This window comes from Micrasema longulum, unplaced genomic scaffold (assembly GCF_059751315.1).
Source record: "Micrasema longulum isolate JH-2025_06_02 unplaced genomic scaffold, ASM5975131v1 h1tg001215l, whole genome shotgun sequence".
NCBI classification, from domain to species: Eukaryota; Metazoa; Arthropoda; class Insecta; order Trichoptera; family Brachycentridae; genus Micrasema; species Micrasema longulum.
Window position 1 is genome coordinate 492,696 of NW_028278402.1, and position 15,563 is coordinate 508,258.

At 32.4% G+C, this 15,563-nt stretch overlaps 1 protein-coding gene across 4 annotated transcripts; it reads right to left on the reverse strand.

Moving 5' to 3' along the window:
* Positions 1 to 1,357: 1,357 nt before the first annotated feature.
* On the reverse strand, positions 1,358 to 14,437 carry LOC148276466 (transmembrane ascorbate-dependent reductase CYB561-like). Of its 4 annotated transcripts, none has more exons than XM_088234196.1 (6): positions 14,410 to 14,437; positions 10,664 to 10,973; positions 8,667 to 8,899; positions 7,038 to 7,246; positions 4,777 to 4,946; positions 1,358 to 2,213 (listed from the first exon to the last, which is right to left on the reverse strand). In XM_088234196.1, the coding sequence occupies exons 2-6, from the start codon at positions 10,909 to 10,911 to the stop codon at positions 1,967 to 1,969; spliced, it is 1,107 nt and encodes a 368-aa protein (XP_088090322.1). In that variant the 5' UTR covers positions 10,912 to 10,973; positions 14,410 to 14,437; the 3' UTR covers positions 1,358 to 1,966. The 4 variants fall into 4 exon arrangements, with proteins under 4 accessions (XP_088090322.1, XP_088090324.1, XP_088090323.1 ...); XM_088234198.1 differs by lacking the exon at positions 14,410 to 14,437 and adding an exon at positions 14,266 to 14,374; XM_088234197.1 differs by lacking the exon at positions 14,410 to 14,437 and adding an exon at positions 13,651 to 13,787.
* Between the last annotated feature and the right edge of the window lie 1,126 nt (positions 14,438 to 15,563).

The window sequence follows — 15,563 nt, forward strand, 5'->3', positions numbered from 1 at the left end:
ATTTTCATTAATTCTTTCATTGGATGAGCAAGGAAGCGTAAAAAAATGGACTACCCTGGCAACACTAATAACATGTCAATTTTATTTTCTTTGACAATCTGACAGATAAAAAAATAATTATATTTTTAAGTAATGCATTTGCTACTTACACATGCATTTGCTACTTAGACATGAAATGTGATCCCACCCTGTTTCTTTAAGATCCCAGCAGTATTTCTGCACTTTAAAACGACACAACACGGCATATATGAATTCAAATCGGAAGTTGCGTACTGAGCGACGTCTACAAAGAAACTAATGGGTCAAAACGTAAAACTTCTATTTTAAGAGTAGCTTTTCTTCTACTCTTTTAAGAGTAGTTTAGTCGCCTTCTGTTTGATGAGCGTATGCGGTTTCTGGAATATTTTTTATTCTATGGTTCCTGATAGTTACCTAAGACAGCGTCAGCATATATTGTTTTATATTCAGATTTACAGGTTATGCCTGTTGAAAGGGTTACAGCTATGCTGAACAACATCGCTCTGGATGTTGATCTGTTCCATGTATCCGAAGGGGTTTTCCGGAGCAGGATTCTCTTACTATTTTGACACGAGTCTCTTTCATGTATTTTGTTATTTTATAATTTCATTTCATTTATTTATTTCATTTATTTATTTTTAGTTACACTGAAAACATTAAAGAGTATCCAATTAATTATTTATACATTACAAAATAAACATACCATATTTATTAAATAGAAAAGAGAAAAAAAAAGACATGTAAAATTGACATAAATACTACAATTTGGAAATTGCCCTCCTTAGATTCATGCCACTGTCATGAAATATATCGATATCCAAGGCAATACGATTGGATAACATGATTGCTCTACCTACCGGCATAACCATTGGCAGGTTGGTTCTGCATCGTGGTAGGTAGAACAACCTGTGTTGCCTTTGTCGAAGATGTAATAAGATCAGGGACAAATATACTGAATTCATACAGAATATCAGAATTATGTATGCGACCACCAATGAGTTGAAAAAAGTGAACACCCAAATGAATATTCCCTCTCCCCAACAATGATTGGTAGCCCAGCATTCCTGGTAAGAAGTTAGTCGGGAAAAACCACGGGTAAAATCCATACTCCCTACATACATAACAATACAGATAACGCAGAATTTTTTTCCGTACCCTCTCTATCATTAAGGAATACGTGGTTTCATTTGGCGACCAAATGATGGAACTAATTTCCAAGCGACTTTTTACCAAGGAATTATACAATGTTTTCAAAACCTGAATATTTGAATAAATCTTGGCATTTCTAAAAACAAATCCAAGCATTTTGAAGAAGTTACTACATAATGTTACTATGTCAAGTCATCCGCAAATAATAAAAATTTGGAAAATTTTATTTCATTGCTAATGTCATTTATAAATATTGTGAACAACATTGGTCCTAAATTAGACCCCTGGGGGACTTCCGAGGAGGTGTGAAAAACTGCGAATTGATAGAGTCTATATGACACATACTGATTTCGATTTATAAGATAGCTTGAGAAAAATCTTAGAAGAATGTCACTGAAGCCAATCTTATGAAGTTTCTGAAAACAAAAGCTGGTGATCTACTTTATCAAACGCTTTTGAGAAGTCGTTGTACGAGAAATCTACACGAGCACCTTTGTCAAGTGATTTTGTGACAAAATTCGTAAATACCATGACATTTGTAATGGTTGAGCACCCTGACCGAAATCCATGCTGTTAATTTGTTATGAATGGCTCTATTTTGGGATTGATAAAATGGTGTATTCACCACTTAAATATCTATCTATTTTCTATGCATGTTTTATTGCCTTTTACGTATAGTATGTGCGTATTGAATGCATGTTTGTAATGTATATGTTATATTTAAATAATCGAATTGAATTGAAAACACCTGGGTGTTTATACGAGTATAACAATTGTTTTACTATTTATTAGGCCAGCGTTAGTAGTCCGGACAGAAACCGAGCTCTTCCGCGATAATCCCAATTTTTTTCTTCACATCCCCCTTGACTCTCTTCGACTTGTCTTTGGACTGCTGAACAAACGGAGAACTCGCCGCCTCGCTACTGGGACAAATTTTAAACTTTTGCCTTCCTAGTATGTAGGCTGTGAAGAAACAAACGAAAATCAAAAGCATTCCCACGCAGTTCATTAAAATACCTTCTTCCGCAAATTTCATATAATAGTGCCTGAAAAAAAAAAACAAGGTGTCAACATTGGAGGTTTATGTAAACGAAAACTTTAACCTATAATTTGATTAAAATTATTTATTGACAATACTTGATGGAATTCCATTGATACGATGTAATAACGTATATTTACATGTAAGTTATTAATTTAAAAATACCTAAGTACTTGCACTTATTTGTTTGACCAATGTACATTTTAATAAAACAATAAATGTTTTTCATATAATAGAACGATCTCTTAAAGTACACCCCCAACACATGTTTCAATAATTTGTCCCACTCTGTTCCATTGAAATATTGCGTATTGTATATCTTTCAACTTATTTTTTAAATGTACCTACACTTAAGATAATATTTAGTATTATTGTTCCCCACATTGATTTTCGCTCCAGTATTTTATATTCAAGTAATGAGGGAGATTTAAAGAGACTCCAAATAATACAAAACAAAGCGATGGGGAAAATATTAAGATGTGGGAGACGCACAAACGTTAAGAAAATTATTCAACTTCAAGATATTATGACAATTGATCAAAGAATCAAATTCAATGTTGCTAATGAAATTAACGAAATTATTAAAATAATAGTTCTGAGATATTTTTAAAACAAACTAAAAAATAATGAGTTCTTTCATAACTATGCTCTAAGAGGATCTTAAAAAATAAGACTAGAAAAGAAATCAAAAGCAATGTCCCAGAACTGCCTTATATAAGGGAATAAAGTTATTTGAGGAAATGCCAGAAAGCATATGCGTGAAAAATACTAGGTTATATAATTTGTAAATAGTGAATATAAATAGGTTAAACTAGAATAGTAAGTGTATTTATTTATTTATTTGACACCAGCGAATGACAGGTCATAAGCCCTGTGGATGCCTAGACTTCTATATTCCCTTCTGTAAAATGTTCTTCATGTCTGTTGTAATATAGTAATATTAATTGCTCCCCCGAGGGTTCAATTCTTGTCTACAAAAATTTGGGCAAACTCAAAACAATGTTGAATTGTCTTTTAGCTGTGTTAACACGTGATATAAAGTAAAGACAAGTATTCAAGAAGCAAGGGGCTGATTCTTTCTTTTCTCACTCTTTCAACACGGTCTTTTCACGTTTTTTTATCATTACAATTTTTAAATAAGCAAAAAAATACAATGGTAAAGGTGTTAATACTTTTTCCGTGCGAGGTCGGATAAAATTTCCACAACGCACATTTCTAAGTACCCGAAAACGAGACATTTTACGCCCTATGTTTGCAATGCTCGCGTGTTTGCGCAATGTTGTTAGAAGCGCACTCGGCGGGCGTGACGTGTGGCGTCAGTGTGACGTTACTCCAACTGAGAGCCATTTTGTATCTCGATTTTAAACCCGAAAATAATTCTTGTGAACCTTGTTTTTATACATTGATAGTTATATCATTAGAATCGTAAAAATCCACGTTAAATTCAGTATATTTTCAACGTTGTTCCTGATTTGTAAAAATACCCTAAATATGATTTTACCAATGCCTTGGTTACCTTAATTACGCCACTCTAAACTTTATTTATTTATGTTACAAAAGTTATAATTATTTCTTAACTTCCTTTTAAAATTGACTGTGTTTTTCTGAGCATTAAACGACTTTTTTTGCTGTGTCAATTTGAGGAAAAAATGTTGTAAATGCACAATTAGGTAGCGTATAATATATCTGTACTAAAAGCTGAAATGCTGAAAGTCATATTTGGGAAATTATTCAGTGTTCAGGAGAGCGGTTTGAAGTTGAAAAACTGTTTCAAATGTGTCTCTCGAAGTAAGAACACAAATTATCGCTGTTTTTTGGGTTTCTATGCCGATGGTGAGAATATTTAAGAAAAAAATATTTAAAATATGGACTCTCAAATAACCATAGGACTTCAATGTTTTTTGTTCTAACCGCTCGGCAAGCGCCCTAATTCCTCCTCGGACTTTAGTTTAAAAAGTAATTTAGAATATTAAATGAAAAATAATGTATTTATAAAACTTTATTTAAGCAAAGCATTAAATTGCGTGCCATTAATTTAAACATGAATTGTTTATTAAAATAGCAGGTAAATATACATTTAATAAAATGATATTAATTGCAATAAAACAGTAATTGAAAGTAATCAGTATGTTTGCATAATGGTTAATTATGGTTGATTATAACAGTAAGACTTGATCTTGTACAAAATCCTTAGCTGCGTCAAAGGTAGTTGGTTATAAAAAAATGTGGAATTTATTCGGTACCCACTGCTTTAATACCAGCAAACCGTTGAATTTTGTTGAAAGCTTGAGTATTATTACTGCACTACTGGTGTTTTATAACAAGCTATTTCAGTAGTGGTATACCGGAGGACTCCAATGATTTTACCATTAATAGAATCAGAATATATAAACAAAACGACATTCATAACTCAATTTTGCAAAAAATGTGACTTCTAGCCTTTCAGCTTTAACGTACAGATATTATATTGTGCTATTATTTAATTACATCATCACCATTCATACTAATTCTAAACGTCTTTTTGCTTGCAAGTTTTTTTTAATGTCTAGAAATTAAATTTATTGACATACCCAAGAGATGATACCGCTCTTTGATTTATGCCAGTGAGACATGTTGTAACAGCCAAAACGAAAATTGCCACCCCAAAAGCAGTGTGGACAGGAATGAATGCCATTCGGGTTTTAGAACTAGCGTCTCCCAAACAGTTCATCATAAAAAACATGATAATTCCAAGTAAATACTGAAAAAGGGGAAATCAAAACGAATGTTCATTTACATTATTTCATAAATCTAACAGATATTGATAAATTAATACAATTCCAAATTCAATGAAAATATCGCTAATATGTAGGTATATTCTTAGTAAATATGGATGCCATTCAAAAGAAACATATTAAACATATTTTTAAATGTAAAAAAAAAAACATTTAAAAAATGCTGTTTCTCAGTAAGGAAATTTTGATTGAATGTATTTTCAAATAAAGATTTAACAAGCAATGTCATAATACCACAGACAAAATTGATAAAACGATTGATGATAAATGAGTATTAAATTACATTATTTTAAAATTGTAGTACAGAGTTACGAGAGAAAATAAAAGAAATTGAAAGCATAAGTAAATAACAAGATGCTGTAACAGCTTGTTGAATTATGCAATGAAGCATAAATAAAATACAAATATATTTTACCCCGGAACAATAGTAAGACAACAAAAACAAATTTTATAGAAGAGTAGTTACACACACGCTTGCTTCATTAGTAAACTAACATTTATTCACAAATTGACGGTGGTAAATAATCCCTTTGCGCGCGGTGATGTAATATCGTGTTACCACAAGCAAAAGACAAAATATTCTAAAGCTCAAGTCATTTGAAAAAAAACATGGAGACATACAGTTTAATAATTCGTTTTCCATAATTTATGAAATTAAACATAAAATTTAGCCCTGTTATTGTAAAAAAAAATATCATAAATTCCCCGCTCTTAATAACGCATGCGTCCCCCATCACCGTCAACAACCGAATGTATTTGTTTCACTCAGCACCGGATACAGAAAAGGGTCTCTGTCTTCCTTGTTATGTGTTCTATCTTCGTGTTTCATCTAATACAGATGTATTGCTGTATTTGCGAACATCATTCGGGTAGCAAGGTTAAATATTTTTCGCATTTAAATCCAGCATAGTTATACAAATATTACTTTCCAAAGCCTGTGTGAAAATATCCATTTGAAGATTACAAAAAGAACAACTTCATAATTAAAAAAATAAGAGAGATATATCAAGTCTTGTATCGTATGTCAACTAGTGTGGCATCACACAAGAGCTAAAGATCCTTCACTAGTTCACATTTAATTTTTAAAAAATTCAAAATAATTTAGAATAGCATAATTATCACTGTGCCACTATTGTTTCACGAATTTGAGTATAAAAACATAATTTAACATTGATATTTTGCCTTAAAAGCCAAGCGAATATTTTTTTTAATTAGTCCGTTAATTATGAGGTACCAAATATATTGACGAAAAAATTTCCATACACTACTACTACTAATACTACCATCACGCCATTTCCCCATAAGGGTAGGTAGAGAGAATAGACCGCCACACACATCTATCCTGGCATACAATCCTAGCCTCTTCCACATTCATACATCTTGTCATACATGCCCTTCGGTTCTGTATGCTTTTGACATGACCAAACTTAAGATTTTGGTTTATCTGATCATGCCACGTCTTCCTTGGTCGTCCTCGTCTCACGTTGCCGTTCATTTCCGCCATATATACTTGTTTTACCATTCTTTCGTCATCCATTCGTTCTACGAGACCAAGCCATCTCAGAGACCCTTTCTTAATCTTATTAATTATACTTGACTCAGATTTACACTCTCGCCTGATTACATCATTCGTAACCCTGTCATACATTGATTTCCCACATATTCGTCGACGAGATCGCATTGCGAGACTTGATAATATCAATTATATTATAATCTAACTTCTATTCTCAAAAATAAGTTTTCTTGTTTTCTTTTAATTTCAATAAAACCATAGAATAAAAATAAGTCCAGAAGGAGCGTAGAATCATAATTGAATTAATCGGTCTTTGTCCAAAAAACCCCTTACTTTGCCACACTTTAGCCGCGCGCATGCGCAAAGACGCCGCGTCATGTTGCCAGATCGCGAAAAATATACTCATAACACAAATTAATGTAAGATAATTATATTTTTTAAAAAAGCAACTAATTTTTTTTAAATATTTTATTGTACACGCGGAAACATTGATTGACACAACAGTATGCAAAAGTATTATAATTAAAAAAAAAACTAAATTTACCTCAAGAACATATAGCACTAAAGTTATTAATCCCATCCAGCTATGTAAGGAGAAGAAGTCTTTCATAGGAGGTGTGACCTTTTTGTGATATTGGATGGCGAACATGACCCCGGCCACAGCGCACGGAGCAGTAAAAGCATGAATAACAGTATGAATCAGCTTAACTGTAATTCGATTAAAACAACCCAAAATGCGGAAAATCAGCATACCTGAAATAAAAAGTTACTTTGTATCCTTTTCAACTTTCATTATAATTTTGTTGTGGAAATGAATATATATATATATATATATTGGGTTGATGCAAAAGTTGTGACCGTTTTTTATGATCCTAGGAAAAAAAACATTTTCTTCAGAAATGATGAACGGTATCTTCTTTTAAATGATTTCATTGTATAAAGGATGCTTTCCCTCTACTTTCTATTCAGTTTTGGCCTAGCCAGAGTACAGTGATGGGAGTCAACCAAACGACCGTATTAAAACATTTGAAGCGTATGGGGATGGTTTAGCGGTACGACGTTTGGATACCTCATCAATTGTCGGCTGCCAATTTATTGGATCGTGTTTTAACGTGCGTTGCTTTGAGTGCGAGACAAAAACATGAACCATTTTTTGCATCGTTTGGTAACGGGAGATAAGAAATGAGTCGTGTACAACAACGTGACAAGAATAAGACATTGGGCTATACCTAGACAAGCCCCATTAACAACTTCGAAGGCCGAATTCATAAAGCAAACAATTACGTAAATGCACTTTATCGACCGACATTTTAAAAAAATACAAGGGCTCTTCTCTGTACTCTGGCCAGGCCAAAACTGAATAAAGTAGAGAGAAAGCATCTTTTATACAATGAAATCATTTAAAAAAGGATTCTTATATTCTTTTAAAGGTTTTTTAGATAGGAAGAAGATAAGATAAGATTTAATTTTTACCTAGGATCATAAAAAACGGTCATTACATTTGCATCAACCCAATATATAATATAATTAATATTGTGGATAATTTTTATAACGCCGTTTCCTCGAAAATCCCACGTTTAGATTCTAGTTCCTCGTTTCCAATTATAATTGTCAATAAATAAGCGCAACAACTTTCTTTTTCCCGACTCCTGATTTCCTACTCTCGTCACCATAGACTAACGGATCATCAGTTATGCCATCGCTTTTGTTGTTTTCCATTGCAATTTTTTACGTACATTTTTTAAAAAAATAAATATGTTCGTTTTTATGATTTACCTAAATCTTTAATTTTAAAAGCCAATTTCAATGAGTTGAAAATAACTCAATATTGAAAAATGGGAATGAACTTTTACAATGAAAAATGGGAATAAAGTAGTATTCGAATCACGGACCTTTGAGCTGTGGGTCCGAAACAATAGTCACGAGACCACAACCCGATTTTATTGCCACAATTTTCATCAAGTATTTTATGTCAAACAGGTGTGTTTTTTTGTACGGTTCAGTCGTAGAAGTCAAATAGAGTAAGTTAAATATGAGTTGAATGATTTTATTTTGTTGTTGTATCCTTACGTTTGTTTCTTTACTTTAGCGATACTCTTTAACTACGCCTAACTGGGCAGCGTAGAAGTTCAGAAAGAGGAAGAGGATTAGAAAAAAGACCATCGTGTGTTACCGAATCCGCCTATTACTATGAAGCCGAAAATCATGGAGACTGGATGTAGATTAAAGGTGGCATCAGGTCCAGTTATGCCAGCAAATCCGCCTCGGTAGTAGTGCACCCAAAACACCGTCAGGCCTATGGAGGAGACCAACAGAAAGGCAGCTATCGCCACCATGATGGTGTACTCTATCCAGCTCCCGGCGCCCCATGCTTCTTCATCAGAACCGCATGGACCGCAGTGTCTCCTGAAAAAAAAATTTTTTATGCCGAAATATTAGAAGGCACATATATTTTATTTTATTTTATTTTATTTTATTTAGAAAACATACAGTCATACAAAATCAGTGTTAAAAACAAAAATTTTTTAACATAAAAAGACCAATTAAGTTTTCATAAATTAAAAAGATATAAACATTAAATGTGAAAAAAAATAAAAAATAAATAAGAATTTTAAGTGAAAAAAGGATAATTGTTGACATTTGCGTTTTCCATGGAGGTAATAAATTAAAATAAATAAAAATACCGAATGTACACTCCGAGCCATCCACGCACACACATGAACGCACATATAAAACATACACAAACATATACATTACATGCGGCACATATACATAGCATAAACCACTCAAGATGTACATTCAGCAACTATCCCAAATAATCGACCCCATGAAGAAATTTTCTGTACAAATGCAACGTGCAGTTAAAAATGTCTACATCAATACTGAGTCCGTTATAATTTCTACAGGTACGTCTAATGAATGAATTCGAGGTATAATTGTTTTTACAAGTTGGAACATAAAAAAGGGAATTTAATCTAGTATAGCGAAGAGGACAACGGAAACCAATATTTTGTAAAAGATACGGCGAATCAACTATGTTATTGAGAATTTTGAAAAGAAAAATTAAATCATATCTAAGGCGCCTTTTTTGTAGTGATTCTATATTAAAATTGATCAAAGATGCGCCGTAATCATTTTCAATGTTACCAAAACGATATTCCAAGCTCCTTATAAATTTCTTTTGAATGTTTTCAATTTGATTAATATATACATTATATTGAGGGGACCATACTAATGAAGCGAATTCGAGTTGACTTCCCACATAAGTATAGTAAAGAAGTTTTAATGTATTTGGTGATGAGAATGGCTTGGAGATTCGTAAGATAAACCCTAGAAGTCTGTACGCCTTATCTACTATTGTATTTATGTGATCTCTAAATAAAAGCTTATCATCCATCAGTACACCCAAATCTCTTGCTTTCATTGAACGATTGACAATTTTCCCAGATAGTTTGTAGTCAAATAGTATACTTTTTTTCTTTCGAGTAAATGACATGACAAGACATTTATCAGAATTCAATAATAACTGATTGTCCTTGCAATAGCAACAGATTCTATCTAAGTCAGCTTGAAGAACTTCGCAATCATTTATTGAAGACACAATTTTAAATACTTTATTGTCATCAGCGTATAGCAAAAAATTTGAATATATATCAACATCGAACCCTCATCCCTTATCCGGATTTTAAAGTAGATGTAGTATTGCACAGGAATATCAGTCTTACGCTTCAAGCACCAATGCAGGGACAGTCAAAGTACTTCCTCTACATATCCAAAAAAAAACATTTAAAAGACCGTTGGTCTGCCTATTTTTTGTCACTGAACGACTTACTGTTTTAAATTATTTTTTTATTTTCATAATTCGTGATTTTGATTGAATTTCCCTCAACTACTTTCACTGTGAGCTTGGAAAATTATATGAAAGGCCTCTGTCAGATATTGTCATTCTTCCTCGTGATCATATTGCGAACATGAATGGTTGTCAAATATATCTACAGTGAAATATTGCAACGAAAAAGCACTTAATAAACCAATATTTCATTTTGTTTATTAATCAACGATATTGAAGATGCCTTGAACTTAGGCGAAAGCGCTTGTTGACAATAAACACAATGATTAGAAAACTAAATCATGTTTTTTATTATCAATGTCATTAATTATAATTCTTACCTTTTTGGGCATGCTCTACTTGTGGCGAAGAATTTGTTCCGAATATTATCAAACCTTTGCCACAGCGTTATTGCGTTTGGGTCGCTACTTTTACTCCTGAACACCGTAAAAACTCTTCGTCTAGTCCCATCCTTCGTCAAACGATACGGAAAGAAACGGTTTTTCCACCCTGTGTCAGAATCCTCTCCTAGCGGTCTGCAGCCTAATGTCGCAATGGAATCCTGTATGCGAGCTGGTATTGGTGTCATGATTACGTATAACCGACCATATATAATATTTTTTTTAGTTTCTGTATTTTCTTTACTCAGTCCTATAACAGAAAACATATCAGTCAATCAAAAAAATACAAAATATGGCACTACGATGGTTCTCTAGAAGCGTATTATATAAGTATGATATTTTTTCCCTTTATAAACTATGATTAATAATAAAAATTAGGTGACCTCACTGGGGTTACCCGTGCCGAGGACACACAACAATATTTTTTTTTTTTGCACCACAACAGGCCAGGAGGCTAAATTACAGTGGTGAATTACATCACAGAGCGCCCAGGCTTGAGAAAAATCACATTTTAATTTTTGTGTTCTCACCGGGAATCCAACCCGGAACCTTCCGTGCGTGAATCATGCGTCTTGACCACTACACCACGGAGGCCGCCACTTTATTATATGAATATACACGATATATGACGATATATGACGCGTGATACTTTAATCCACAAATTCGGAATATCCAGTGACCGGTTTCATCGCTTTCGCGACATCTTCGAGACTGGAAGATTGAAGACTGGAAGAAAACGATGAAACCGGTCACTGGATATTCAAAACTTGTGGATTAAAGTATCACTCGTCTTTTATTTATATAATAAATTACAATGAACTTCCGTCAAGAATTTTCACTTACAAACTTAAATGTTTTAACAATATACTTTTAAAAAAATATTTTTACATTTGAGAGTAAACAAAGAAGACTTAATAAACAGAGATAATTAACTTAATGTTCAGACAATTTAAAACACTGCATACGAGTATATATGTTAATAATCAATTTATGTAAATTTATATAATTTATATTTCAAAACGCACAATGAAAGATCAAAAACATATCATAAGCTGTACATTTGTGGAGCAGTTGATTTAATATTGGTTTGGGCGAATGAAATTATTAATTTAACTTCTACCTAGCTCCACTATCCATTGTTTTATACCCTTTTTGAACATGTCCTCTTTACTAAGTGTTTTAATAGATAGTGAAAGTAGGTTCTAGATTTTAATTGGAGGCAAAATAAATTTAGTTTTCAGATACTAGTCCGACCATGAAATATTTAAAAAGCAGAACCACCGCTTGAACTAATATTTCACGTCGACTCTGCCAGGAATCAAATCCAGAATATCAAGGATGTATCAGAAGAATAAACCAACCACAACAATACGGGGTAAATTAATCTAGACTCGATTTTATTTTTTTGTCATTTTTATCTGAAAGTAGCCATTGAGTCAAAAACACCCATCCGGGATTTGTGTTTTATTTTTTCGTCGACCTATTAATACTATTAATATAATATATGAATTAACGTAAACTAGATGCGACAATAAGCATCCTACATTTATTCCATTTAACATAGGTTCCGAAGCTTATCCTGTATCTGGTGGGAAATAGCGTTTTTCCTTGTATACGCTTAGCTAATGTGGAGATGTGCGATAGGACGCGATGTACAGCTTTAAAATAATAGTAAGCGGCATAAAAGCTTTAAGCTAGGGTTTCCTAGGAAAGCGGTGCCCGTATCTTAACACTTTGTATCCCGGAGCCGTGTAAACACGTGATTATATAACCACGCGTTGTGTCCCGGTCCCATGTTTTCACGTGATTTACTAGCTGTTCAAAAAATTGCATTTTATTTTCGCTGCTGGTAAACTACGTGAAAACACGGGACCGGGACACAACGCGTGGTTATTATAATCACGTGTTTACACGGATCCGGAATACAAAGCACAAAAAAAGGAGTGAGACGCTGTAGGTATATGTGCGAAGATTGCAATGTGGCTCTCCATAAATGCCAATATTGGCCAAACTATCATAAAAAATGACTTATTAGATTGTTTCAAATAAATATAAAAAGTAAGAATTGATTTATCCTAGTATTTTCATAATTATGACACGTTTAAGAAACCCTTTACACAGCATGAAATTTCACAAAAATAGGCCGGGCACAGGGTAAATTCTACGTGTATTTGGCCGGTGCTCAAAGTGTTAACGGCCGTCGTTTTCGTTTTTTAGTCGTTTTTACTCTACTGCGAGTTTTGCACGGCAAATTTTGTTCGATAGTTTTTAGTTAATGATTTCAAATTCGCGTTATATGAAGCGGCATCTCTATTTAATTATATCTCAGTGATCAATTACATAACTATTTTAAAAAGTAGTTGCAGTAGAAATAAGAATAGTCCAAAAGGAGCGTAGAATCATATTTGAATACATCAGACTGTGTCCAAAAAACACCCCACTTTCGCTAGGCGCATGCGTAAAGTCACCGCGTAATGTTGCCAGATTGTGAAAAATATAATCATAACATTATGTTTAAAAAAAAAAGGAATTTGTTCATTTCTCCTAAATTTTATTGTGCACGCGGAAACATTGATTGGCATAACAAAGTAATTTACTCTACTTAGTAAAAGGTCATTTATAAGAGTAATTCAATTAATGAACTTTAAACTTAAAAAATAAAACAAATATTATTTTACATAAAACGGCTATTTTTATGTCATGTTAAATAAAAATTTATGTTTCATAGACAATATCGGTCAAATGTCCACCACGGCGTTGTTTTATCCGAAAGGTCCAATTTTCATTTGTTCTCTCATTAGATGAGCAAAGTAGCGTAAAAAATTTTACTACCCTGGCAACACCATCAAAATGTCCATTTTGTTTTCTTTGACAATCTGACAGATGGAAGAATAATTTAGTTTTTAAGTAAAGCATTTGCTACTTACACATGCATTTGCTACTATACATGAAATGTGATCACATCCTGTTTCTTTCAAATCCCAGCAGCATTTCTACACTTTAAAACGACACAGCACGGCATAGTTGAATTCAAATCGGGAGTTGCGTACTGAGTGACGTCTACATAGAAACTAATTAGTCAAAATCTAAAACTACTCCTTTAAGAGTAGTTTAGTCGCCTTCTGTTTGATGCGCGTATGCGGTTTCTGGACTATTCTTAATTCTATGATCAACTCCCATTTATTCTATTTTAAAAACGTATTCCTTTTAATGCAGTCCTGTAAGTAAGAAGGGCTCCGCAATTGCGCCGCTAGGCGTAGTTTGACGTTTACAAAAAAAAAACTAAATTTAAATATTAATTGTTTTAAGCTTTGTGAATCACCCATAAACTAATATTTGCAATTGAAAAATTACGCAATCCTTTTTACAATGTTATTTTGAAAGGTTTTTAAACGCTTTCATGACACACACAGGCATTTTGGTTTTGATTCAATACGTCACGCCTGCCTGGTGGTCGAAGAAATATGTAAATACGCGTTGGGCATGACTAAGCGTTTGGGCATGATTTAAGTGCCATGATTTTAATATTTTACAAACATAACTGCATTTGTAAACAGCACGAACACGGAAGAAAATAAGCTCATAATATTCTCTTGATATTAAAATTCACACAGAAATAAGGGATAAAATTCTAAATCATAAAGTAAAAATGATTTAAAGTTAGGTATTAGAAAAAATATACTCACGTAATGACAAAACCAGAACAAAACTATATTCTTTGAGTATTGTTAAAATAAATCTGACTGTTTTGTTTTGTTTTGAAAAATACGAAATTTTAAAAATCTTTTATACTTATTTTAAAATAGTACTTGGTTAGGTAATACGGGCGGTTTTTTATGTATATTTTTTGTTGATAGACCAACATTAAAAAAAATATATATTTACATATTGTAGTCAGCCTCGTGATAAATATTATACTGTTCTCTTGTAAGAAGTTATTTAGATTTCAATTCATCAATATAGTCACGCTGCTATAATGTTCATGTTTATAATATAGAAAACGTTCATCATAAATTTATACGATATATAAACTACAAATTAAACATTTCAATACATAATGTGAATTATGACTATTTATTAACACTGCTCAACCTAACAACACTTTCTGAAAGAAGAACTATTAATGATCTCATTGTGCTGTATACAATTGTAAACTCTCTTTTTGACGTACCAAAAATTAAGATTAATTTTAGAGTACCTGCTGTCAACACTAGGAGTACTTTATTGTTTCATTGCTCCAGTACTTCTTCCAACCAACAAAACGAAACTGCATAGGTTAGGTAACACTTATGGAACGGCTGCAAACATTCTGTCCAATACATTATTATCCTATAAGTAATCAATATCAAGTTTATTTGTAGCTGCTCGTCAAACTATTATTGATAACTCAATTCCATAAATTAAAAAAAAGTACTTGTTTATTTTTATTACCTTGTAATTGTATTTTATTTTTTACTATTATATCAAATTGCATTATAGTATTGGCATTGCTTGATTATTAATTTAATTAAAAAATTTCTTTCTTGCTTACCGTAACATTTTATTTACTTTGTTTGCTTTACATAATTTATTTCATAAGCTTATATCTTTGCATTTTTTGTTTATATGCTTACTGTTTTTACTTGCATACCTTTATTGTTTTTTTTTTTTACTTTGTATTACTTTTTATTCTATCCTTTCCAACTAATTTCACATATTTTTTATGTATATTCTGTGTTTATTCTTTAGTATGTTAACATGAATTTTTATTTTTTGTAAAATGCTCTTTGGGCGTTAATGAACAAAATAAATAAATAAATAATTATAAAAATAAACATTTAAAAATACATATAATACACAG